At 44.2% G+C, this 26,838-nt stretch overlaps 1 protein-coding gene across 5 annotated transcripts in view; it reads right to left on the minus strand.

Moving 5' to 3' along the window:
• Positions 1 to 26,838, minus strand: part of SUSD6 (sushi domain containing 6) — a 105,390-nt gene that overhangs the window by 51,369 nt on the left and 27,183 nt on the right. For 3 of the 5 annotated variants that reach the window (XM_030929898.1, XM_010359739.2, XM_030929902.1), the window contains exon 2: positions 6,500 to 6,700. In XM_030929898.1, the coding sequence (XP_030785758.1) occupies positions 6,500 to 6,620 (121 nt within the window). In that variant the 5' untranslated portion in view covers positions 6,621 to 6,700. Of the gene's footprint in view, positions 1 to 6,499; positions 6,701 to 11,077; positions 11,282 to 12,428; positions 12,591 to 26,838 lie in introns of those variants that run through there. The other 2 variants (XM_030929899.1, XM_030929901.1) reach the window with 2 other exon arrangements.

A 26,838-nucleotide genomic window follows, 5' to 3' on the forward strand; every position in this document is an offset into this window, starting at 1 on the left:
AGCGAAACCCTGTCTCAGAAAAAAAAAAAGTTAAAGTCACACCCTCATCTTCCAGTGAATTCGGATTTTCATGTGTTAAATTAGCTTAAGATGAGGTCAATGAACAGAGCTGGAAAGAAGTCAGTAGCCAGGGCACTCTTCATCCACATTGCACACGGAAAGGTTGTCTCTGAACGTTTCTGTCCCTCTGGGCCCCAAAGCTAAATCTGAGGCAGACCAAGGTCTCTCCTGATCTGACCTCAGTCCAGGCAGCCAGGCACACCAGCACAGGCCACCTGGAATGGAAGGGCTCCTCACACCCTCTGCAGGCTCCCACTCCCAAGTGATGCACTGGACTCTTCCAGTGGGTAAGAAGCGGTGAGAGGTGTTCATCTGGAAACCTACCTAGAATCACTGAAGACTCCGAGTGCTAACCCTAATTGTTTTATTAGCACCCTGTGCCCCTCTTTTGCAGAAAGTCAGGTAGGTAAGAAGAATAACCTCTAAGCTAGCAAGTTAGCAGGGTAGTGGGGTACCATTGCTCAGCAGATGGAATCTGTGTTTAATGAGGGCTTTAACCCAACAGAAACCCAGTTATGTGGACTCTCGGTTTCTTTTATTAGAAAGTTACAATGCAAGGGTGGTACCATGTATTGTCAACATGGCACAACAATTAGTGTGCAGAGGGTAATTTATCAATGCCTTTTCATGACACTAGGGATCAACAAGAACTATAATGATCCATCCAGCCTCCCACCACAATCCCTAAGTTTTTTTATAGTCACAGGTAATTACACCATGGAGAGATTACATCCCTTCCATCAACAGGGTTTGCAGCTGACAGGAAGATGCTTTGCGGATGTTTTGGGAACTGTTTGCTATGGTCCCTATTGTTCCTTTCCAAGAATAGAACCACCTTGGCAAACCTTGTGCCTAAACTGGAACCAAACAACCAAGAGCCACAGTAGATGAGAACAGAAACAATCAATCACAGAGGGCCGGGTGCGGTGTCTCACGCCTGTAATCCCAGCACTTTGGGAGGCTGAGGCAGGCAGATCACGAGGTCAGGAGATTGAGACCATTCTGGCTAACACGGTGAAAACCCATCTCCACTGAAAAACACAAAAAAATTAGCTGGGTGTGGTGGTGGGCGCCTGTGGTCTCAGCTACTCGGGAAGCTGAGGCAGGAAGATGATGTGAACCCGGGAGGCGGAGCTTGCAGTGAGCCGAGATCGCGCCACTTCACTCCAGCCTGGGCAACGGAGTCAAAAAGAAACAACCACAGAGGGAAACATGGTAACCCAGAGATGACTCCTGTATCCTTTTTATCCATCAGGAGAAAACATGGTCTCTTTCTTCCTCCATCAGAATAATTTTCTGGAGGCTGATCTGAGCACTTCAATCAGGAAATACAAAAAACAGGTCTCAGTGAAGCCTGTCACTCAGCACAGGTAGTGGGGCTCCCAGAAAAGACCATGGGCAAGAGTCAGACATACTGAGCACAAATCCCAGTCAGCCCCACCACTTAAAATCATCAGTCTCTGAACAAGTTATCGAACCTCTCTCTGGCTCAGTTTCTCTTTTATTAAATGATTGCACATCTGCCTGGAATGATAACAGAGCCTGACACATAATTGATGCTCTATACACATTAGTTTCCCATTTGTCTTCTCCTCTCAACTCAGTGTACATTATCTCTGACTCCAGGGTCCTTCCGAGATGAGGTGAGCCAGGGCCACCTGCCAACATCTCTCTGCTACAGGCCAAAGTCAAGTCATCTCCCAGAGAACCTAGTTCTCAACATTTTCCATTTTCAACGAAAACTAACTGCCTGGCTTTCTGTCATGTACAAATGCAGATGGCTGTTTTCCTTGCTATTCTAAAATTGTTTTAGGTGATTGTGTGATGTTTAACACGGCCTAACATGTCATGGCAACGTTTTAAGGGTAAAAAAATCAGAAACAAGTAAAATACTGACTTTGTTTAGTAAATAAGCTCAGGAAAGAAAGAGAGTGCAAACAAAAACTTTTTATGAGTCAGCAAGCCAGTTGGGTTGAGATCAAGCTATGCAAATATGAGCTTTCTGAAGGCAGTGGGGATTCCTGAAGTAAATTAATCCCTCCTCACTGGTCAAATTTGATAACTGCTCCAAAAATCTCTTATCCCCAACTCAAACAGTACTTTGCACCTTAAGTTTTGTGTTTCAATGACAGTAAATAATATCATCTGCATAAAAAGTCTACTGCATCTCGTGACTCAACAGTAGGTCACATACCAATTCTGTTGTTGTTATTTGGGAATTACATCACATACTTCATTTAATATGCCAAGAGCCTTCCAATCATTTTTATTAGTCTACACAACATCAACTTAACATTCTTAAGGATTATTGTTTCTGTTTTGCAAAAGACACAAAGAGGTCATGTGATTTGCCTCAGGTCATACAGGAAGTTTCTTAAGACTACAGGTAAAATGAAAGACTTGGAGACCTGAGAAAGGCTGCTACAGAGAAGAGATCTTAATTCTACCTAGTCCAAGAAAGGCAAATTGGGTAGCATGTGCATAGATTTTAATTCTGGTCTATCCACTGCATGGTGTGACTAGGTGTGAAGAATAAGATATGCTTCTTTTTGCCACTCTTAAAAAGGAAACTTTTCAGTAATTCTCCCCATTTAAAGGAATGGCCAAGTGAAAGCTGGACCCAATGCCTCTCTAACACCTTTTCTGCTATAACTGCAAATCTCGAGCTGTGGATGAAAGAAACCAGTATGGAAACTGAACTTTAAACACGATGTAATTTTACTCCAGAACTCTGAAGTACCTCTTCATACATGATTCTTTCTACCTTAGATTGTGATCAAAACTGTGATACTTGATGAGATGATATAGATTATGATGACTGTGGTATCTACAACCAGAGATGATGCAGACAAATTGTCTCCAGAGGATGCCCACTTATCTATGTCTTGTGGGATTCTCAGAGTCGTGAATGTGCATGTACACACGTATATAGCCAGGGTCTACTACAGCCCACTGGATAGCAAGGCTGTATATTTTATAAGCACCCATTTAAAAACGTCTCTGAGGTGGGTGTTCAGGAGCAGCTATAAGAACAGCTAAGAAATGCAAGAAGAAGGCCAGGCACAGTGGTTCACACCTATAATCCCAGCACTTTGGAAGGTAGAGGGGAGAGGATCACTTCAGCCCAGGAGTTTGAGATCAGCCCGGGCAACATAAAAAAAACATTTTTTTTATTAGCTGGGCATGGTGGTGCACGCCTATGTCCCAGCTACTCAGGAGGCTGAGGTGGAAGGACTGTTTGAGTCTGGGAGATCAAGGCTGCAGTGAGCTATGATTGTACCACTGCACTCCAGCCTAGCAACAGAGTAAGACCTCATCTCTAAAATAAATAAATAAAAAGAAAAAGAAAAAAGAAACACAAGAAGAGGAAAAGAGGCTTTTCCTTAACTAAACTGCATTTCCTCGGCTTCAGAGTATCTGAGATCCTGGTTTCTGGACAAGCCTGCTTGGCATGCTGCTTATGGCAGGCACGGCCATACAGGTGTGCTTTGGGTTTCAGGCCTAGAAAGGGTACCTCCTCCCCTAGAAGCCACTCCAAAGAAAGGGAAAAACATTGGTAGCAACTTGGTACACTGGATCTAAGCAAAGGTGAACCCCTTTCCCCTGCCAGTACACATGTTTTATGGGGGGTAGAAAAGACTTGGAGGTTGGGGTGGCAGGGAGGGAGCATTCTTTGCAGGTGGGGGAGGGGAAAGAAAACAACAGAGCCAACTTTCCCATCCTGGTCTGAGCCCACACTATAAACAGACACATTTTTCCACAGTGGAAAATAATAATCCCTTTATCCAGCCAGTATGGAACCTGATAATTGATTTCGGACCTGGAGTGGGAAGTTGGGAAGGTGTGGGTAGTTGGAAAATGAGGTGGGGAATGGGAGGGATGCAGCCAACAAAAGGGAGGGTAGGGGTAAGTAGGATAGCTTAATGACACTCAAGAGGCTTCAGACACTTAAGGCAGACGTTCTGCCACTAATACCATATGCCAGGGCAGTTTCCTTAGAGGAGCCTTGGAAGAAGCAGGTCACGGTGGTACGCCAGGCACCAGGTTAGGTCTTGGCCCTACCATTAGCTGTGAGACTCTGGGCAGCAAGGGCACAGTTCTCTGAGGCCCAAGCTGGTTCTGACTAGTCCTTCCTTTACTTCCTGCTCTGACAGTCATTCCATTCACGTGCACACTTATTGAGCACCATTTGTTCTGGGCTGGGGGAGAACCTCTTTTACAAAGACCTAAATATTCTAAAGCCCCAACATTTTAGGCTTTTCAGACCACATGGTCTTTGTCACAACTACTCAACTCTGCCACTGTAGCATAAAAGCAGCCATAGACAATACATACATGAATGAGCACTGCTGTGTTCCAATAAAACTTTATAGACATTGAAATTTAAGTTTCATATACATTTTTACAAGTCATGAAATATCTTTCTGATTTTTCCAACCATTTAAAAATATAAACAGTTAACTACAAGGCTCTACAAAAGCAGATGGCAGGTAGGATTTGGCCTGTGGGCCAGTATGCCAACTTCTGCTCTAAAGACACACTGGTGAATAAAAAAGTCACCACACTCCGCGGTTCTGCAACTAGCACTTCTAAAGGCTTCCTCTGGTTTTGGGGTGACCCTATGAAAGGAAGCTGTGCTTCATTTTGTTGCACATTGGTGCAGCCTGGTCTTCTCTTCCTTTGAAACCTCATATAACCTTGATGGCCACATTGTGGGGTCCCAATCATTATGGCCCCCCGGATTGTGCCAGGAGTTCCTCATAACTAGGGAGAAAAGATTTAGGTTAAGTGTCAGAATGGGGTGGAAGGAAAGGCAAATCTATATGTTGGTAGTGGAGAAGGCTACAATGGAACAAAAAAATCTGTAATTGTTTCTTCCAACAATTCAGGAAAAAAAAAAAAAAAAAAAGATTAGCTGAGACCGTGCCATTATCTGTTTACATTGGGTAAGTGGGTGGTGGGAGCTGACAGAGAATGAAAGAAGCAGCACTAAACTGTGGAGGCTCTACAGCCACAATATACCACTCCCCTACTGTCCCCACCAAAGTCCCCTTCCAGGATCTAGTTCTGAGATCCCTCTCCAGGAAGCACTGGCCAAGGAAACTGCCATGTATGTGCTTCTAATAAAGTCCAGTAGGAACACCAGTACTGGTGAGTTCAATGATGATTCTGGAACTCGCAGACACAGAGGTAGGTTGTAGCACACCACCCAGAGGCCTACTGTACACACCCAAATACAGCCTTTCTAAAAGAACATTTTGTGTAGAAGACCACACAAAGACTACCTAGAAGGGTCTCTGGAGCACTGTTGAAGGCAACAAGGGCTGTACAAACACAAAAAGGTTCAATGGGCCGAGCACGTGGCTCACGCCTGTAATCCCAACACTTTGGGAGGCCAAGGTGGGTACGGGTGGGTCACCTGAGGTCAGGAATTCAAGACCAGCCTGGCCAACATGGTGAAACCCCATCTTTACTAAATATTAAAAATATTAGCTGGGTGTGGTGGCACATGCCTGTAGTCCCAGCTACTCAGGAGGCTGGGGCAGGAGAATCACTGGAAGCCGGGAGGCAGAGGTTGCAGTGAGCCAAGATTGTGCCACTGTACTCCAGCCTGGGCGACAGGGTGAGACTCTGTCTCAAAACAAACAAACAAACAGGCTCAATGGTGCATTTCTAGTCCCTGCTAGGGCCCGTCCAGCTCACCATCTTCAATCGCAAAGTCCTTAGAATCATGAAAGCATTTACTGAGGGTCAAGGAAGTGACTTTAAATGTTATTCCAGGTAGACCCATTCATCTGACAGAAGGAAAAACTGAGCCCCAGGATGGTTAATTCACTTGCCCAAGATCACAACATTTGTAGTGTCAGTGACCAGGTCTTATTTTCACTAAATTGTAATACTTCAACTAATTCTGAGAAAAAGCACAGAATGACGAACGAACAAAAGAGAGCTAACAACCGTTACATACTTATTACCTCAATCTTCACATCCACCCAATGAAGTAGGTACTATTATTATCCCATTCTGCAGCTGAGGAAACAGAGGCTTGCAGCAGTAAAATAACTTGTTCAGAGTCACAGGGCAAGCAAGTAGTGAGAATGAGCACTGAACACAGGCAGTCTGATTCCAAAGTCTGCCCCCTTAACCTGCATATCATGCTCTGAACCCTACACCTTTGTCCTCCTGATGATGATTATGGCTGGCGGGGAGGGTTGACAAGGTTACCACCAGCAGGCTGCCACACATCCCTCCTCCAGCTGACTCATTAGGCCCCAGAAGGACTGGCTCCCTGCTATATTTACCACAGCACAAAAGCCCTCCACCCTCTGCTCTCCCTGAAACTGCCTGCCAGGAGGAGAGTCCCCTGTCCTAGTCTTCGAGAGAAACAATGGTATTAAATATTTTCCCACCCACACACAGAAGGCAGGTCAGGACTTACCAGAAGCAAGTCCGTCTCCAAGCAGGGTGCAAAGGATCACCAGAGGAAGGAACACTCCATGTCCCACGGAGGCCACGGCAAACACTGAGGTGCTCTTTGGTGCTATCCTGCCATGGCACATCTTTTATCCGTCCAAGTTTTTTTAAAAAGAAAAAATTTAAAATCCAGAAGAATCCTAAAGTTGGCCGGGAGCCGATTCACCTGTAACAAACAAACAAGGACATAGATAAACTGAAAACTTCAACCATAAGTTAGTCAAAAGCAGCCACTTTGGTAAGGAAGTCATAATCACACACAAAGTTGAAAGAATTCTAGCAACTGAATCCCTGCTGCCAGGAGAGGCAAGAACAGAGGTGGCTTTTCAACTCCTCCCTGGGGAAACAAGGCCTGCAGCGTGCAGAAGCCAGAAGGTGAGCTCTGTCTCACCTGGATGTTGGTCAGGCACAGCAGGGCTTTCAGAAATTGCCCAGTTCTGCCCCACCGCCTGCCTGGAGGCTCCAGCAGAGAGGCGGCTATTGACACAGAGCTGCTACACCCAAGTCAGGCTTTGCCTTTGCCACCTGGATTCAGAACAAGTTCAACTAACCAAAAGGAAAAAAAGAGAGAGAGAACACGTGTCGTAAAGAGAGAATACACCACCTAGAGAAGGAATGCAGCAGTGGGAGCTGAGGGCCCCAGCCTGCTGGCTAAACTGCCAAAGGCTGATGAGCCGGAGGATCTGACTCGACAGCCGTGAATCTCAAAAATTGACTAATTAATCAAGGCTCACCCAGCACACCTGTGACCACATTCTGTTGGCTGTCCCCGAAAAAGATGGGGCGGGGGTAGGCATGGAGAATGGGCTGTAATTGCTAAATAGTCCTACCACCTACCCACTCTAGTTCAGACAAAGACTTCAGAAAAGTAGGAACCAGTGGGGGGATGGGAGTGGGGGAGGAGTGGGGGGGGAGAGGGGGGGAAGAGAGAGAGAGAGAGAGAGAGAGAGTGTGTGTGTGTGTGTGTGTGTGTGTGTGTGTATTTATCAGAGGTCAAGACTTTAAAGATTATTTTCTATAAGCCTTTAGGGAGGCAACTGGGTTGACAAATACATATACATTACAATACATTATGATGTGGGCCTATTATATTTCAGTTAACTTGTTTAATTTCATTTGCCAGTTATTTTAGTTTATAACAGGTATTCCATATAATATTATACCTCCTTTTTTAAAGTTACACACACACACACACACACACCCTTCTCCATTAATAAGGCTTTATATGCACAGATTAGGGAGTCTGCCATCTATAACCCTAATAAAGGATGCCCCGGGACTCTGCCAGGAATACTACCCAGATCTGATTTTGGTTTTCTTTTCTTTTTTTTTTTTTTTTTTGAGGCAGAGTCTTGCTCTGTTGCCCAGGCTAGAGTGCAATGGCATGATCTTGGCTCACTGTAACCTTCACCTCCCAGGTTCAAGTGATTCTCCTGCCTCAGCCTCCCAAGTAGCTGGGATTACAGGTGCCCATCACCACACCCAACTAATTTTTGTATTTTTAGTAGAGATGGGGTTTCCCCATGTTGGCCAGACTGGTCTCAAACTCCTGACCTTAAGTGATCCACCATCTCGGCCTCCCAAAGTGCTGGGATTACAGGTATGAACCACTGCACCTGGTACGAGATCTGATTTTAATCTGTGTCTGAAGCGTGACTCAGGCCTACTCTCCCCTCCTAAAGAGGGTAACTGAAAACAGCAATGTAAGTTGTCTCTGTCCAAAACAAGACTCTGAGAGTTGTCAAAGGTTCAGGAACAGAGCTGGCCACTGATCCTCACCCATTTCCCTCTAATAACTGTGACTATAGCAGTCTTCTGTCCCCAGCTTTCACCCAGACTCCAGTTTGAGCCTTTAAAACTGTAGAACAGGGACGGTTCATGTAGAGGTCTGGGGTGGAGTCTGTGAGTGACCACCAAACAGTACACAAGACTGTATGTGGAATGTGTGCCCATTTATGTGGCTAAGAACAGTAAAGTCAGAATGCCTGGGTTCAAATCTGTTTACTTATTATGACCTTGTGGTCAAGTTGTATAACCTCTCTTAGCCTTAGTTTCCTCATCTGTAAAATGCGCAGAGTAACCATACTAACTTTGTAGGGTTGATGTAAGAATTAGGATAGACAAAGTGGCTGGCAAAGTGCTTGGTACTTTGTAAGTCCTCAGTAAACACTGGCTGCTGCTGCTGTTTTAATCATTAATAAGACCTGTACAGCAGGGGCCTTAGAGTTCCTCAAGTTTCACCATCTCATTTGACAGATGCCAAATCAAGGTCCAAAGGAGTTAAGGGATATGCACAGAGGCCTCAGCTGGTCACTGACAGAGTTGGCAATGGGCCCTTTGGTATTGCTGTTTTAGGTGCAGCCACACCAGGTAACCCTACTGGGCAGTTGTCATCCCCTCGAGGCAATAACCAGTAGATCATCAAGAATGATACCTGCATGTGCCACATCACAGCATGTGCATAAAAAACATTTAAGCAGTGAATAAATGAGGCCACATAAGGTAATGCTTAGGTGTTCTGTGCATAAGTGGTGGTAGTCAGGAAAGACTACCTAGAGGAGGTGATGCTAAGCTGAGTCCTAAAGGACGTGAGAGGGAGGGAGGGAGGGAAGAATGGAGGAAGAGGGAGGGAGGGAAGAATGGAGGGAGAGAGAGAGAGAAAGGGAGAGAGAGAGAGAGAGAGAGGGAGAGAGAGGGAGAGAGAGGGAGGGAGGGAGAGAGAGGGAGTGAGAGAGGGAGGGAGGGAGGGAGAGAGGGAGGGAGGGAGGGAGAGAGGGAGGGAGGGAGGGAGGGAGGGAGGGAGAGAGGGAGGGAGGGAGGGAGGAAGGGAGGAAGGAAGGAAGGAAAGAAGGAAGGAAGGAAGGAAGGAAGGAAGGAAGGAAGGAAGGAAGGAAGGAGAAAACGAAGAAGGAAAAGAAAAAAAAAAGGAAGCACCAAATACAAGTGGATGAGAGTACTATGGGAGCACATTACTACTGGCAGAGGCTGGAGGCAGGGGCTAAGCAGAGGGGTTTAAACTTTACCCTTACAAGGATTCTAAACAGGGAAATTAAAAGACGAAACTCATTTAGGAAGATCACACTGGCAGGGATTTTAGAGGATTTTGGTGGGGAGCGAGGGGGCAGGCAGGGGAAGAGCTGTGGGGCTGGCCAAATGGTAAAGAATCTTAAATTTAGTTTTTTGGTGTGTTTTTTGGTTTGTTTTTCTAAGAGACAGGGTCTTGCTCTGTCATCCAGGCTGGAATGCAGTGGTGTGAGCACAGCTCACTTGAACTCCTGGGCTCAAGCAATCCTTCTGCTTCAGCATCCCAAGTAGCTGGGTCTACAGGAGCATGCCACCACACCTACCTTTTTTTTTTTTTTAAGAGAGAGGGTGACTCACTATGTTGCCCAGCTGGTCTCAAACTTCTGGCCTCAAGCGATACTCCTAACTCAGCCTCCCAAAGGGCTGAAATTAGAGGGATGAGCCATTCTGCCTGGCTAGCATTTTATAATCAATATAGAACCCTTCAGAGAGCAACTTGTGAATATTCCAAAAAAAATGCACCTATACTCTGACCTATCAGTTCTAGAATGTGTCCTAAGAAATCACATGTGCAATGACATATATGAAAGATACTCACATATTGTTTGTAAAGGCAAAAGACTGAAGCAACCTAAAAGTTCGTGAAAGGGGAGTACTTAAATAAGTTATAGTACACCCAAAATAATGGAATATCGTGCAGTGGTTTAAAAAGAACAGGGCGCTTCAACCTGTGCTAATATGGAATGACTTCTAAAATTAGTATGTGAAAAAAATAACTTGTGTACATGCATGTATTCTTAAAAGACACCCCCGCCATAAGCACTGAAAAACTCACCTGGAATAAAGCATAGGAAATTGGTAACTGCTGGGCACAGTGGTTCACACCTGTAATCCCAGCACTTTGGGAGACCGAGGTGGGTGGATCACAAGGTCACGAGTTCAAAACCAACCTGGCCAAAATGGTGAAACCCCATCTCTACTAAATATACAAAAATTAGCCAGGTGTGGTGGCGGGCACCTATAATCCCAGCTATTCGGGAGCCTGAGGCAGGAGAATCGTTTGAACCTGGGAGGCGGAGGTTGCAGTGAGCCAGTATTGTGCCACTGCACTCCAGCCTGGGCGACAGAGTGAGACTCCGTCTCAAAAAAAAAAAAGAAAAAAAAAAAAAAAAAGAAATTGGTAGCTAATGATTGCCTTCAGGGAGGGGAACTGAGTGGTTAACGGTGAAGGAGAAAAACATTTTTCACTGCATATATTCCCTTTTACTATCTTGAGTGTTGTACTTTGTACATGTATTATCTATTCAAAAACAAAATATAAAGTTAATGTAGCAAGGCCTTCCTATAGACTGTCTCCTCTCTCAACAAACTGCCATTAAAACAAATCTCAAAAACCTAATTGCTCCCTCTCCCAGGAATACAGTCATTTTAGGGGCTCAGTACAAGGGTCATCTAGAGGAATTCTTTCCTGACACTTCACACCACACCCACCTCCAACGCAGAAATGACCCCTTCTTACCTTGCTGTGAGTGTACCTTTAACAGGTTATTATATCTATTTGTTTATCTGTCTCATCACACCAGGCTGAGAGTTCCTTGAAGGCAGGGACAGTGAATTACTCAACTCGGAATCTTCAATCGCCAGCACAAGGACTGGCATCTGACAGGCAGGTAGCAAAGGTTTGCCAAAATCGTGAATACTGTGGGGAGGAGCCAGTATGGAACTGGAGAAGACAAGATGTACAAGTATAAGTTCCTGATCGGTTTTAGGTTTTTTGTTTGGTTTTGGTTTTGTTTTGCAAGAACAGTTGGCTCCTCCCTTACTGCTTAAGCAGCTACCTGAGTCAGGGAACCAATTCCACCATGAAGCCTAAGACGGGACAGGTGCAGAACAGATGGGGTGATGGAAAGGGGGGTTTGTAAAGAAAAGATAAATGGAAAATAGTCAGTGGGGTGTTTACATGTAAGGCTAGGTCAAGGGTTACTGCTTCAGAAATAAAACAGAAGAAAGCTAACCCCTAAATCTCCAAAGTATTACCCAGAATGGGAGAACCCAGCTACTGTGGAGAAAAGGCCACACTATAAATCTAATCATTTTAAGAAATGATCTGCCTTGAACATAGAATTTTAAAAAACAAGACCTGTCCTTGGATGGTGGCTTTAGTACACCAAGCAAAAACAAAAACGTTTCACTAGGTATTCATTATCCCTAGAGAAATATTGAGACTAAAACTTTGTTTAAACAAAAACAATCCATTTCACTTCAGTATTCCTTAGGCATGTTAGTGACTACTTCTCCTAATTAAAAAAAATTATTGGCCGGGCGCGGTGGCTCAAGCCTGTAGTCCCAGCACTTTGGGAGGCTGAGACGGGCGGATCACGAGGTCAGGAGATCGGCTAACACAGTGAAACCCCATCTCTACTAAAAAATACAAAAAACTAGCCGGGCAAGGTGGTGGGCGCCTGCAGTCCCAGCTACTTGGGAGGCTGAGGCAGGAGAATGGTGTAAAAACCCGGGAGGCGGAGCTTGCAGTGAGCTGAGATCCGGCCACTGCACTCCAGCCCGGGTGACAGAGCGAGACTCAGTCTCAAAAATAAAAATAAAAAAAAAAAAATTATCACTGAAGAGGAACCTAGAACTAAGCATCAAGTTCAAAACCAGTACTCGGCCATCCTCACAAGGAGTATCACATCTGAACTTAGAGGTGAGACAGAGGAGAGGGCCTGCAATGACTCAGTCCCACCTCTGCCACCAGGCAGAGGGCTGGTCATGAAGGCTGTCTGCCTTCTGTTTCCACATCTGAAAAAGGCTCTAAGGCCACATAATTCTTCACTGCTTCTACCCTTCTCTTGCTGTAATCCATCTCTTATCCCAGTAGCCAGCGTTCCTCTTCAAAACACAGGTGAGGAGAGTCACCCTTCTGATTTTATTTCTTGGGAGCTAGTGCTGCTGCCCCAACAGCTGGTGGTAACAGGAGGCCTCAGCTAGACTGTCAGCCCCAAAAGGGCAGCCTCTCCCACCTCTGTAAACTTAGAACATCAACAGCTGGGTGACTGTGCCCTGCTGAATGTGATATTGTGGACACTCACTTCCTGTCCATAAGTTCCTCCAATGAGGAAGAACACTGCCCTCAAGCCACAGCTCTGACCTTGAGGAAGTCACTTACTTCATCTCTGCCCGTTTCCTCATTTGTAAAATGGGGCTGTTACTTGCTTTGACTATCTCCCTAGACTCTGTTGAGGCTCAAAAGGAACAAAATATGAGGAAATGCTCTGTAAACTAGAAACACCTGGGGCTTATGTTTACTGTCTTAGCCAGAAGCCAAGACAGCAAAGGGCTGAGAAATGATGACACGCATGGTGGGTTTCTGGTGTTAAGGGCCTGCAACACAAGCCCAAAGTTCACATGGTTTACTTGCTTGTTGTTGCCACAGATGCTTCCAGGTTAACCCAAGAGCCTGCTAATAAGATTAAAAGTGCCCTGGAGTCACCTTCAAAAATGGCTCCGGCCTTGGGAGGCAGCATCAGCAGCAGCTGGGGCCAGCCAGTAAACAGCCAGGGCCCCCTGTTCCCAAGGCAGCCAAAGCCCAGATCTCCTCAGTCCACGTGTCTGACTACCCTGGGGCCCACCCCTCCCGAGAATGCTATAGTCCTGCTGAAGGTGCAAGGTCATCTTACACTATCGAACTCTTCTCCTGAAGGCAAGAGGGGTCTGATTCAGTCAAGTGTGGCTCCCAGGTGCTGCGTGGGTAAAGTCAGACTCCGTTTACATGTTATTTATTTATTTATTTATTTATTGAGACAGAGTCTCGCTCTGTTGCCCAGGCCGGAGTGCAGCAGGAGTGGCACAATCTTGGGTCACTGCAGCCTTCACCTCCTGGGTTCAAGTGATTCCCCTGCCTCAGCCTCCTGAGTAGCTGGGACCACAGGTGCACACCACCATGACTGGCTAATTTTTGTATTTTTAGTAGAGACAGGGTTTTGCCATGTTGGTCAGGCTGGTCTCAAACTCCTGACCTCAAGTGATCTGCCTGCCTCGGCCTCTACATGTAATTTTTAGAACAAATTGTTTCCTAAACCATGGCTCCTCTGTCCATTAGTTAAGAGAGGGAACTGGGATGACAAAACCAACATAAATCCTTTTCTTGCCTCAGACTAATCTAGACAGGGGATAACAGTAGTAGTGGTAAGAGCCCAGAACAAGAGTTTATTCCTTTAATTAACCATGTTCACCAACCTTGATCCTGCTACATGATGAGAAAGGACAAAGAACGGTTCCAGAAACATGAACAGAATTTAACCAGCTAATTATATTTAAGGTTGTAATGATAAGAAGTCCTAACAGTTTGAAGTCCAAAGTTCCCCAGAGGGGTGTGATAAGTAAAAGAAATGACTAATACAGCCAAAGCTGCCCAGGCCCTTCCTTAACCTCTCTTTCTTCCCTGCAACATCTCCCCTCAGTACCCCTACTCACCCTGAAATGGCCAGGCTACAGCATCAAAAGATATCTAAACACTTATTGGAACTTAATGCCTCCTACCCCCCAAAATTCAGTTATTTATAGATGCCTTCTGTCTTCTCCCACTGTGGATCAATGGATTCTTCCAGTCCTACTAACTTGTATATCTTCCCCTTTCCTTTGTGCCACTAACACTTGAGTGCTTTGACAGCCACAAATGCTACTGGACTCTGACATCCTTTCAGGCCAGAATATTAACTTATCCATTTCCTTTAATCTCCAGCTCCTACCTGAAAAGGCAAACATCAAACTCCTGTTAAAATCACACCCCCTCCAAATCACAAACATTACCCTCAGCTTTCCTCTTAAGCCACTCAGAGGTTTTTCTGAATTGCTTTGATATTCCCTGTGCCCTTGTCTGTCACCCCCAGAATTGCTCACCACATCATCTGGGCAACACGCTTTCCCCAGCTTCAGACAACAGGAACGCCAGCCGACATACTATCACCCCACCTAAGTCTTCTTCTCTTTAACAAGTCTCTAACACCTCTCTTCTAGCACCTAACAGCAGGATGACTGCAGCAGGGACCTGATCACAGGACAGGAGAGACAGCCTAGGTCCCAGCCACTGAAAAGTGGTTTGGCCTTGGGCAACTCAGTGAGTCTTCCTGTCTCGGGGGTGAACCTGGATGATCCCCAAAGGACCTTTCAGTTTTAAGAAAACTGGAATGTCTTCTAGGGAATAGGAGGGGCCCAAAGTATTTCCTCTAAAAAAAAAGTCAACACAGGTTCTGACTGGAAGGAAGCAACATTAACTTTATCCTCACTGTTCTGACTGACAGCATATTCCCCTACATCTCCAAGGCAGATCCCCAGCATCTATCTTCCTCTGCATTGCAGCAAACCCAGGACAGTTCACTTTCCCTTTAGGGTTTAATCAATCCATCAGCACATTTGTATGGACTATCTGTACACAGTGTTCCTAAAATGCTTTCTAAAAATAACACACGTCTTAACAACACAACAACAAAACCCAGCCTCTGCACACACTGCAGAGCTACAGGGGCCCAGGGAGAAAGGGAGAAAAGATGCAAGAGAGAAAGGCAAGAGAGAACAAGACCGGACAGAAAAAAGGGGGAGAGGAGGCAAAATGCCTGTGAGCAGGAACCAAGCCTGTCATAAGTTCCTGACCTGAAGGTAGGAAACCCTTTCTCCAGTCCCAGCTTCAACATGACTGATGGGCCAACCTCAGACAAGCACTTGGCTTCCATGCTTCTGTTTTCTCATCAGCAAAATGAAACAGTTGAACTATGTATCTCTCAGGGAGGCCAGTATCATGGAAAAATTTTGGCAGATATTATCAGTTGGGTGGCTAAGGCAAGTTATTTTCAGTTGCCATCTGTAAACTGGATAAACGATACCCACTTCATTGGGTTGTTGTGCGGTGAAATTAAGACAAACGTGAGACACGTAGGATGATGCATGAAACAGTGGGTGCTCAAATTCATGCTGGCTAAGCCCCTTCCTGTTCTAACAGGCTGTGACTGACCCCCACTAGACAACCAAAGGGCACCGTTTCAGCTGGTTTGGAAACACTGCCTGAGACTAGGCTCAAAACACAATGTTAGTTTAAGACAAGAGAACAGCCAACAGGTTAAACAAGTGAGCCTCCCACAATCTTTCCCATCAAATTCTTAAAAATTTTTTAAAGCACTTAGCACTACCTCCCCTCCAAATTAAACAGCTATTGTTTGTGACTATCCTGAAATAATATTAGTTTCTAGGAGACTTAGGGAATATACACATACACACACTCATTACCTCATTAAATAGGTGGTATTAGCCCAATTTTACAGATAAATGGAATCCAAGGGGCCTGGAAGTCTTTCCTCCTCCTGCTTCCCTAATAGGGCTCCCTGCTCTTTTGTTTTCCAAATAAAAGGGCAAGCTTAGTTCCTATCTTAGTTTTGGAAGAATTTCTCAGTTCAGCCCAAAGGCATGGAAGGCTCTTCCAAACCCTCAGCATCCCTGCCTGGACCAGGAATAGGACAGTCAATCATATCCCTCCCCAAAGGCCACTCACAGTTATTTAACTTTGGTATGCTGCATTTCCGCAGGTAATAAACTCCTGCAGAAACCACCAATTCTCTGCCCCTAAAGTGCTCAACAATACTTCTCCAGTGAATGAGAAAAAAAGATAAACTCACAAGATATAATTTGTATAGAAACATACAAAATGGCAAAATAGTAGCATGTATAAAACAAGAGGGAAAAGATTATATAAATCCTGAAATTTTGGCCAGGTAGCAAAACAGATGCTTGGCAGAGGCAACTGTAATTGGCTCCTAGACCCTAGAGATATATCTCATGTGTCATCACATCTCTCTGCTTGGTTCCCATCAGGGCTGAGTGGAACAGGCTTCAATACTCAGTTGGCAAATAAAGTCCGGGAAGCCGATTTGCTAAAGCTGACTTCTTAGGGCTCTGTGTTTCCAATGACTATACCGCAATTCAGCTAATATTTACTGGCTGTCTTCTGTGCAAGGCTCGGGTGATCATAGAGATGAATTGGGGCACAGTTCTTACTCTCAAGGAATTCACAACTTACGTGAGAGGAATTACGTTTATCTATATAACACTGTCAAATTGTTACTAGGGCCCAAAGAAGGTTTTTTAAAAAGTGCTCTGAGAACACAGAGGACACAGGAACAAAGACTTCTGATGGGAGTAGGGAGAAGTGAAAGAGAAAGCTTTGAGTTGGACCTTGAACCCATGCACACATTTAGAGCTCCCAGGACAGTGTTTTGCATGCACAGTGATACTTACAAAGAAAGATAAACAAATGGAAGAACAATTCACCAAAAGTGTGGCAGAAAGAGGAGGGAAAAAAACTGTTAATTTTGTCTGCCTAGAATCACTGAATGCTGCTGTGTGATAACAAAAAAATGTCTGTCTGTCAATATACCTTCACTCAAGGAATGTTTATGAGATAAATTTTGGTATTCTGAGTACTTATAGCTATTCAGGAAACACCTCCTCCAGGTCAAAAATAGCAAACCCTAGAGAACTGGCTGATGCAGTTATGTTTACTTTTTACCATCTCTGTGGATCCTTTTGCAAAGGCCCCAGAGTGGGATGGTATAAACAGGTCTGTGTCACTTCCTGGTTCTCAGGCCTTCTGCTACATTCCCAGTCAGTCTGGGAAAGCTGCCTATTTAAAAATAAACTTTAAAAACTCACCAAAAACCCCAACTCTAAATCACCCTTCCCCCTATTTCATTCAATTTCACTGAAATTAAAAGCATAGTGAGAATAAGACAAAAATGACCACAGAAAGTGAGTTCTCAAGTCAAAACAAAAAATAGGTGCTCAACTGAGCTCAAGGTCAAGAGACTTGGATTCCACTTGTGTTTCTCCTTTAACTGGAAAACTTGATCTTGAACAAGGAGGATGCTCCATCTCTCTGCATGATAGCTACTTCAGCATTCTCTTTACCTCAATGTAGTTATCCAACCTTTCAGGACCTCTGTTTCCTTCCTATAAAATGGTACTAGTAATTCCTATCTCACAGGGATACTTTAAGTATTATACGGGGAAATGTATATAAAGTACATAGCATAGTGCCTGTGACTTAGTAAGTCATCAAAAATGGTAGTTACTATTATATTCATCACCATCTATCATTATTATTGTCATCATCATCTGAAAATGCAGGGCTGGACTAGACCATCTCTACTTGAAGAATTTCTCTGGTTCTAAATCCTGATTATCCTGATTCTTTATTTTTTTTTTTTCCTTGGATGTTCTGTTGCCCAGGCTGGGGTGCAGTGGCACAATCTCAGTTCACAGCAACCTTTGCCTCTCGGGTTCAAGTGATTCTCATGCCTCAGCCACCTGATTAGCCAGAATTATAGGGGTGCACCACCAAGCCCGAATAATTTTTGTATTTTCAGTAGAGACAGGGTTTCACCACGTTGGCCAGGCTGGTCTCAAACTTCTGGCCTCATGTGATCTGCCTGCCTCAGCCTTCCAAGGTGCTGGGATTACAGGTGTGAGTCACAGAGGCCGGCCCAAATCCTGATTCTTTAAGTCACTTTCTCCTTTTTTCCTCCCCCCCCCCCCCCCCGGGGGCTGGACAACAAGAAAAGGGAGATAAACTTGGCAAAATGGTTAAATACACATCATCAGCCTTTATGTTAGAAATACTAGGATACAATTAGGAAATCCATTAGTGAGTGAAATGGGGCATATTACTCCCCCCAACAGAAGAGCCTTGCCTATTTCTTGCATTAAATCCATAGCACTGTGACAAGTTCACCAACAACACACTCTCTGTACTCCCATGAGCACCATGGACAACCCCACCCCCACTCCATCAGCCAGCACAATTTGACTTCACCCACCTCACCTTTAACTGCACAAACAAATTTCTCAGCAGTTCCTTAGAGAGCCCTATAAGATAGTAGAGTGGCCAATCCACCCCTTTCTAATAATGACTAATCCTTCCAACAAAGTATTTATCTTTAAAAAGAGTCTTCCTGATATAATTTCAATGTGGCCAAAAATCAAATGACCTTCCCAAAAGTTAGTGTAACCAAGAGCATTCAGCTTCACCAAGGCCAAGGTACTTAATTGTAATTAAATTTGGATGAAATAAACAAACATTTTCATCCATCCATCCATTCATTCAGTGCTTGTGATGTGCCAAATGCTATCGAAGATACCAAAAGCTAATAGGATGGGGTGAGCGAGAACAATAAAGGATGATGCCTGAGGCTGGGCGCAGTGGCTCATGCCAGTAATCCCAGCAGTCGTGGATCACGAGGTCAGGAATTCAAGACCAGCCTGGCTAACACGGTGAAACTCCACTGCTAATAAAAATACAAAAAATTAGCCAGACATAGCGGCGGGCGCCTGTAGTCCCAGTTACTTGAGAGGCTGAGGCAGGAGAATGGTGTGAACTTGGGAGGCGGAGCTTGCAGTGAGCCAAGATCGTACCACTGCACTCCAGCCTGGGCGACAGAGCAAGACTCCACCTCAGAAAAAAAAAAAAAGATGATGCCTAAGTTTTTGGCTTATGCATAAATGGTAGAAGCTACCACAGGAGAAAAATAATACAGGTAAATAAGCAGGTTTTGTCAGGGAACATAATGAATTTCATTCAGATTATTCTTTAATATACTGAGCTGGGGGTACCTGAGGGATAACTGGTAGAAAGGTCTAGCAGGCAAATTAGAAATGAATGTGAAACCCTACAGAGCACTCTGAGCTTGGGATGTAGCCCTGGCGTGATCAACCTGTAAGTGACGGTTGAAACCATGCAAAATAGATGAGCTCACCTAGGAAAGAGGGCAGGTTGAGAAGAAAGTCAAGGACAGAATCCTAGGGAGAACGCAAACCTATAATATGCATACTGAGGAAGGAAAGCCTATGAAAGATACTCCAAAAGGTACATGGAAACCAGGGGCATGTGCAACAGATGTCAAGAGAGGGACAGAGAGACTCAAGGAAAACATGAGAAGTGGCAGATGCAACAAAGGCCCAGAAAGACGAAGACTGAAAAAGGCCCACTGGATCTGGCCACTAGGAGATCAGTGGTGATCTAATCAATAACAGTTTTATCAAAGTGGTGAAGGCAGATTATATCAAATTTAACATGAATTAAAAGTGGGAGGCTGGGCACAGTGGCTCACGCTTGTAATCCCAGAACTTTGGGAGGCCAATGCAGGCGGATCACCTGAGGTCAGGAGCTCCAGACCAGCCTGGCCAACACAGTAAAACCTCGTCTCTACTAAAAATACAAAAATTAGCTGGGCGTGGTGGTGCGCACTTGTACTCCCAGCTACTCAAGAGGCTGAGGCAGGAAAATCGCTTGAAGCAGGGAGGCAGAGGTTGCAGTGAGCTGAGATCGCACCATTGCACTCCAGCCTGGGCAACAGAGTGAGATGCTGTCTCAAAAAAAGCAGTGAGAAAGTGGACACAATAAGGGCAAAACTATTTGGGGAAGGAGGTGATAAAGAAGGGAGAAGAAAGACTGGATGATAACTAGAGGGGGTTTGTGTCTTATGAGGTATAACTTCTCAGTTAACCCAATGATTGGAGTTAAGGCTTCCTAAATGGTACGGATAGCTCAGAGACATCCTCCACCCCTTCCATGGAAAGTCTCTCTGAACTAACACTTCCATACTCTATATTTAGCAAAAGTTAGGTAGAAGTTGGGCAGACAGCTTAGAGTTTCCTGCTTCCTTAGTGTTCAACAACAACAAAGTCTCTCTACCCCATCATCCCCTCCCCTGAAATTGCTACCTCTTCCATAGGATTCATGAATGGAAAAAAATAGCCTAGTGGCAGGGCCAAAGAGGTGACCTTCCCTAATACATCTGAGGCCTTAAGTTTCTCCATACATATGGTCTCAGTTTTTGCCATTTCCCTCCTTTCTACTCAGAAAGTAACCTGAGTTTCTTCCCTGAGTTTCAGGTTTAGGATTCCAGGGACAAGTCTTCACCTCCATCTAATGAAACTTAGCAGCCCCAATGAGGCACACACTCAAGCCAAACAAGATCCTGTCTTCTGGCTCCAAATGTTCTCCATCTTGTGTAACTTCCAGGAAGCCTCCTAACTTACAACCAAACCATGATTCCTCCTGTCCTCTTCATCATAAATTACCCAAACTTCCTGTAAGCTGTCAAGGTTAGACTGTGAGGTACAAACAAAAATGAGAAGTAGGAACTTGCCCACTCTTCCTTCTCTTTGATTAGCCCCATGCCCCTGCCGCCACCTATACCCACCCTTACATCACCTTCTAATTGTACAAAGTCCCTCTGCCAAGGCCTGTATGTTCTAGTTCTAGTCCTAGTCATACTTCCAGTTCCTTGCATTGGGGCCCTAAATCAGGAATCAAGAAGGAATTTGCTTAAACTAATTCACATAAAGGAGAGTCCTTCAAATGTCCGAATAGAGATTCCAAAAGTAATCACAAATTAGTCAAAGTTCAGGCAAAGGCACCAAACAAATAACTTTATAAAATCCAGGCAAGTCAGATGAGAACACATCCTGAGAAAATATTTTTTTTTTTTTTTTTTTTTTTTTTGAGACGGAGTCTCACTCTGTCGCAAGGCTGGAGTGCAGTGGCATAATCTCGGCTCACTGCAAGCTCCGCCTCCCTGCTTTAAGCAATTCTCCTGCCTCAGCCTCCCGAGTAGCTGGGACTATAGGCACACGCCCCCATGCCCAGCTAATTTTTGTATTTTTAGTAAAGACAGGGTTTCACCATGCTGACCACGATGGTCTCCATCTCTTAACCTTGTGATCCACCCATCTCAGCCTACCAAAGTGCTGGGATGACAGGCGTGAGCCACTGCGCCCGGACGTAATTAATTAATTAATTAATTCAGGCAACATTCTGGAATATGGTAAAAGGGATTATGATAAACACAGAGAAGAAGAAGAAGAAACATCATAAATTGATATTTCCCTCCAGACAGGGCTTCTGAACTCATTCCTAACACACTTCTTTCTTAAGGAACTCAGTGACTATTCAACACATACATTGGGCACCTACAGGTACAAGATTCTTTGAGACGTACAAAGACGGGAAGGAAGCATACGCCCTTAAGAGTTTACAGTCTACTGTATATTGTGTATATATATAAGACACAAACACAAATAATTATAACATGAGGTACAAAGTGAAAAGTCATGGGAGATATACAGCCAACATGTCAAAGATAAAACAGGAAGATAAGCTAGAGTCCAGAAGAGGGAAGTGACAGAGAAAATTATAGGGTCAATCAATGTAGTCTAGTGAATAGTACATAGTCTCTGAGTCACACAAAAGGGAATTCAAATCCTGACTCTGCCTCTAGCTTCTCACAGGGCCTAGGTATGCTGCTTTACTGTTGTGAGCCTCTGTTTGTCACATATAAAATTGAGGTAATAGACCTATACTTCATGGAATTACAGAGTCAATGAGTCACACATTTTTGAAATTGAATATAGTATCTGGCACAGAGCAAGGCCAGGTAAAATGGAGGTGACCACCCACACACAGAGACTTAATGCTCTCTTTCCTCCCCGCACAGGGTTGTCTGGGTCTGACTCATGAATAGGCAGACAGCCAAGCACCTGCTGTTTGCTCACCAATTGTGACTAGTTAGTTCAGTTGTTTGCCCAGGTTTAATGGGACCATGATCAGGAGGTACAGGAAGAAGACTCAAAGTGTATCTATGTCACATGCATGTCTAGATGCACAGAATCTTCTGCTAGAAGGTGCAGCATTAGAATACAGGTAAAGTTACAGATTATACCACATTCAGCAAGATACTGCCCATGCCATTCTTTTGGACATAGCAGGTGCTAAATGTTTGGCAACTTGACATGATGTGAATCTAGCTGAACTACCATAAGATTTGTCTAAATGATCCATGTTTCAATAAGTGAACACAGAAGCAAAATGACATCCAAGGCTAATACCTGATTTGAGGGACAGCTGAGGAATATCTACCTCTAGTCATGATGGAATAATGGGGACTCAATTTATTCTCCTTCCCTAAACCACTGAAAAACCAGATAAAATAACGGTTTTCAGACATCGGACAACAGGCAGCACAGGGCAGTAATCCTTGAGATATGGGGGAAAAAAACGCAGTGAGCCCTACTACGGCCCCACTTAACTCCCTTGAGAGTTTCCAGGCCATAGGGTAGGGCAGAGAAACCTGAAAGAGTTCAACAGTCTCAGCTGAAAAAAAAAACAGTTGGAAATTTGGAGAGGTCCAGGTGGCTAGAATTTACAGAGCAAATTAATTGAAAAGTAGAGAGCTGCAAAGAGCAAAATCAACAAACACCTGCAGATGGACCCCTTTGAGTTTTAGGCTAAGTACTGATCTGTGCATGCCTGTGAGGAAACTAGCAAGGGTGGGAAAATAATGATCACAAAGAAGTGGGTGGCACAACCCCTAGAACTCACTCAGAGCCAGAAATAGTTCATGCTCTGATATGGTTCGGCTGTGTCCCCACCCAAATCTCAACTTGAATTGTATCTCCCAGAATTCCCATGTGTTGTGGGAGGGACCCAGGGGGAGGTAATTGAATCACGGGTGCTGGTCTTTCCCATGCTATTCTCGTGATAGTGAATAATTCTCACAAGATTTGATGGGTTTATCAAGGGTTTCCACTTTTGCTTCTTCCTCATTTTCTCTTGCCGCCACCATGTAAGATGTGCCTTTCGCCTCCTGCCATGATTCTGAGGCCTCCCCAGCCATGTGGAACTGTAAGTCCAATCAAACCTCTTTTTCTTCCCAGTTTTGAGTATGTCTTTACCAGTAGTGTGAAAACAGACTAATACATGCTCCCACCAGCCAAGGCAGGAAAGTCTTCTAATACACAGGGCACTGTGTATCTTCAGAAGAGTTTTGCCTCCAAGTGGGACCAGCTTAGTTATCTTAGCTATTCTGGACTCAGCCTAACAAAGCTTAAAAGTAAGCCATGAAAGGATCAAACCAATTCCAAGTAACTGAACTGCTCCTGAGAACAAAGCCCAAAAGTATTTTAAAAAATACAAAAAGTTCCAGCACCCAGCAAGGTAAAACTACGATTGGCTTTCAATAAAAAATTAACAGGCATGCAAAATAAAGCCCAGAAAGATATGAGCCAAAACTAGGAGAATAATCGAACAACAGAAACAGATCAAGAAATGACAGAGAGGACAGAACTAGTAGACAAGGATATTAAATCTCTATTATAAATATACTCCATGTGTTCAAGAGAGAACAAGGCACGAGCATGATGAAGAGAGAAAAGCCATAAAGAAGATTTGAAGTGGCTAGGCACAGTGGCTTGTGCCTGTAATCCCAGCACTTTGGGAGGCCAAGGTAGGAGGATCTCTTGATTCCAGGAGTTTGAGACTAGCCTGGGCAACATAGGATGAGTCCCTCCTCTCTCTAAAAAAAAATTTTTTTTTAAATTATCTGGGTGTGGTGACATGCACCTGTAATCTCAGCTACTCAGGAGATTGAAGTGGGAAGACTGCTGGAGCCCAGGACGTTGAGGCTGCAACAAGCTATGATAGCGGCACTGCACTCCAGCCTGAGTGGTAGAGCAAGACCCTGTCTCAAAAAATATAAAGATTCAAATATTCATATTGAACTTCTAGAGGGAAAAATACCAGTATCTGAAATAAAAAATACACAGGATAGGATTAACAGCAGATTAGACAATGCAGAAGAAAAAATAGTAAATTTGCAAAAGAAATTATCCAAAATTATATACTGAGAAAAAAAGACTTAAAAAAAAAAAAAAAGAACAGAACATCAGTGAACTGTGGAACATAACAAGCAGCTTAATAGAACAGGAGTAATGGCTGGAGAGAGGTAGCAAGGCACAGCAACAATACTGAGAAAAGAATGCCCCAAATTTTCCAAATTATATGAAAATTATACACAAACAGATACAAGAAGCTCATCAAACCCCAAGAAGAAGAAACACAAAAAGAAAACACAAGGTACATCATAATCAAAATGTTAAAAAAAAAAAAAAAGCAGTGATAAAGAAAGTCCTAAAAGTAGCCATGGGGCAGGGAAAATTAGACACATGGCGGACAGAGGAGCAAAGAATTACCGCAGATTCAGTGTCAGGAATGATGCAAGCCAGGAGGCAATGGAGGCTCTATTCCATCACTAATGCTTTTTGTGCACTGGAATAATATTTAGGAAGGCCTAGTGTTGAGGACAAGGTGAGAACTCTGTGGCCTTAAAAACATTTGCAAGTACAGCATCTTCTGAAAATTGAAAATGGATAAAAACCCTTTCTTAGGCTCACATCTAAAAAGAGCATTACCCATGTTTTATACCTATGTCCTCAGAACATTACAGACTATAGTTCCAGTCTTATAGTAATAATCTCTTAACACACTAGAAAATAGACAGGAAAAGCTATCAGAGGATTCAACCCATATCATAATAAAATCAAAGTAGAAATAAAAAATAAGGAGTTAGTCTACCAATATCAGGCTTGAGTTTGTCTCTCTCCATTCAAAGGTAGACATTTGTTGGTTAATGTGTCTGACTGCCCTCTACAAATTCAGATAAAATTTATTTTTCACACCAGGTGCAGTGGTTCATGCCTGTAATCCCAGTGCTTTGGGAGGCTGAGGTGGAGGGATCACTCAAGGTCAGGAGTTTGAAACCACCTGGGCAACATAGCGAGACCCTGTCTCTAAAATAAACAAAAAGAAAATCAGCCAGGTGTGGTGGTGTGCACCTGTAGTCCTGGATACTCGGGAAACTGAGACAGGAGAAATCACTTGAGCCAAGGAGTTCGAGGTTACAGTAAGCTATGATTGTGCCACTGCACTCCAACCCGGGTGACAGAGTGAGATCTTGTCTCCAAATATATATATTATATATTGTGTGTGTGTGTGTGTGTGTGTGTGTGTATAAATTTTTTTCAAAATGGAAGAATTCTCCTAAGGAGTAAGTGAAAGATAGTTATTCAGTTCTTAGCTATGCAATCCAGCCCAGGACAGCAAAATCTCTTCCTCATTAAGCACCCTGGGCTTGCACCACATTCTTCAGAGTCCAGCCTGGGTCTCTACACATCCTGGAGGAGGTATTAAGGTGGGAGCTTTCCTGGGAGTCTATAGTTAATAGTTTCGTGGTTCCCCCCTCCCCCACTAAACTATAAACTAAACTGTAAATAAACTCCCAGGAAGACTGGGACCCCACGCTTCCTTTATAATCCGAGATTAACATACACTCCAAAAAAAAAAAAAAAACCCCCAGTGTAGGTGCCCCAGAGGGAATTTCTTCCCCAAAATACTAGTTGCCTGAAGCAGTGGTTTCTCAACTGGGAACAATTTTGTGCCACCTCCCCCATTTGGCAATGTCTAGAGGCATTTTTGATTGTCACAACTTGGGGGCAAGGTGTTACTGGTATCTAATGGGTACAGCAAGGGATGGCAACTAAACATCCCACAATGCACAGGACAACCCCATACCACAAAGAATCACTTGATTCAATGTCAGGGGTGCTGCAGCTAAGAGCCCTGGCCTAGGTGAATAAACGATGGGCTGCTGAGATGTCAGCTGATCTACCTGAGTTGTTCATGTGATACAAAATTCCCCTAAACCACTGGAAAGCCTTTTTGTCCAATCAGCATGTCCCCAAACCAACATTCTGATTCTCTCATCTCTAACTCAGATTTACACTCCCTCAGAGAGGGGCTTGGGAATTAAGACATCTGGTTTTTCATCCCAGCTCTGCCCCTGGCTGTGATTCTGGACATGTAACAAAAGCTTTCTGGGCCCATTTCCCCTCAGTAAAATAAACTGGAAAAGATTAAAAATTCTTTCAGCTCTAAACTTCTATTTTAAATGCTAGGTTTGGCCTTATCTATTTCTAATGATCCAAAGAGAAAGGGGCAAGGACCCAATCTTGTTGTGAGTATGCACACACACCTTCTGAAGGGCTGTAGCTCTTATACCTTGGAAACCAAACTGGACCAAAGGAGCTCAGAGAAGCCAGGAGCTTAGATAAGAGGGACTTGCCTATAAGGCTCTATAGACACTGGCTGAGAGGCCAGCCCAGAGCCTTGGGTTTAAAATATGCAAGTCCTGACTAGCCCCTGTCTTGCCTTCCCCAGGTCAATCTTTTAAATCAACTGTTAAAAGGTGGAATAGGAGGAACAGAGCCTACTATTCAAAGTATGGTCCATTAAGGGCAGCACTGGCAGCACCTGGGAGCTTGTTAGAAATGAGGAATTTCAGCCCTCATCCCAGATCTACTGAATTAGAATCTGCATTTTAGTAAGGTTCCCCAGGTGATTCA

Source organism: Rhinopithecus roxellana, chromosome 5, assembly GCF_007565055.1.
Source record: "Rhinopithecus roxellana isolate Shanxi Qingling chromosome 5, ASM756505v1, whole genome shotgun sequence".
In the NCBI taxonomy this organism is placed as follows: Eukaryota; Metazoa; Chordata; class Mammalia; order Primates; family Cercopithecidae; genus Rhinopithecus; species Rhinopithecus roxellana.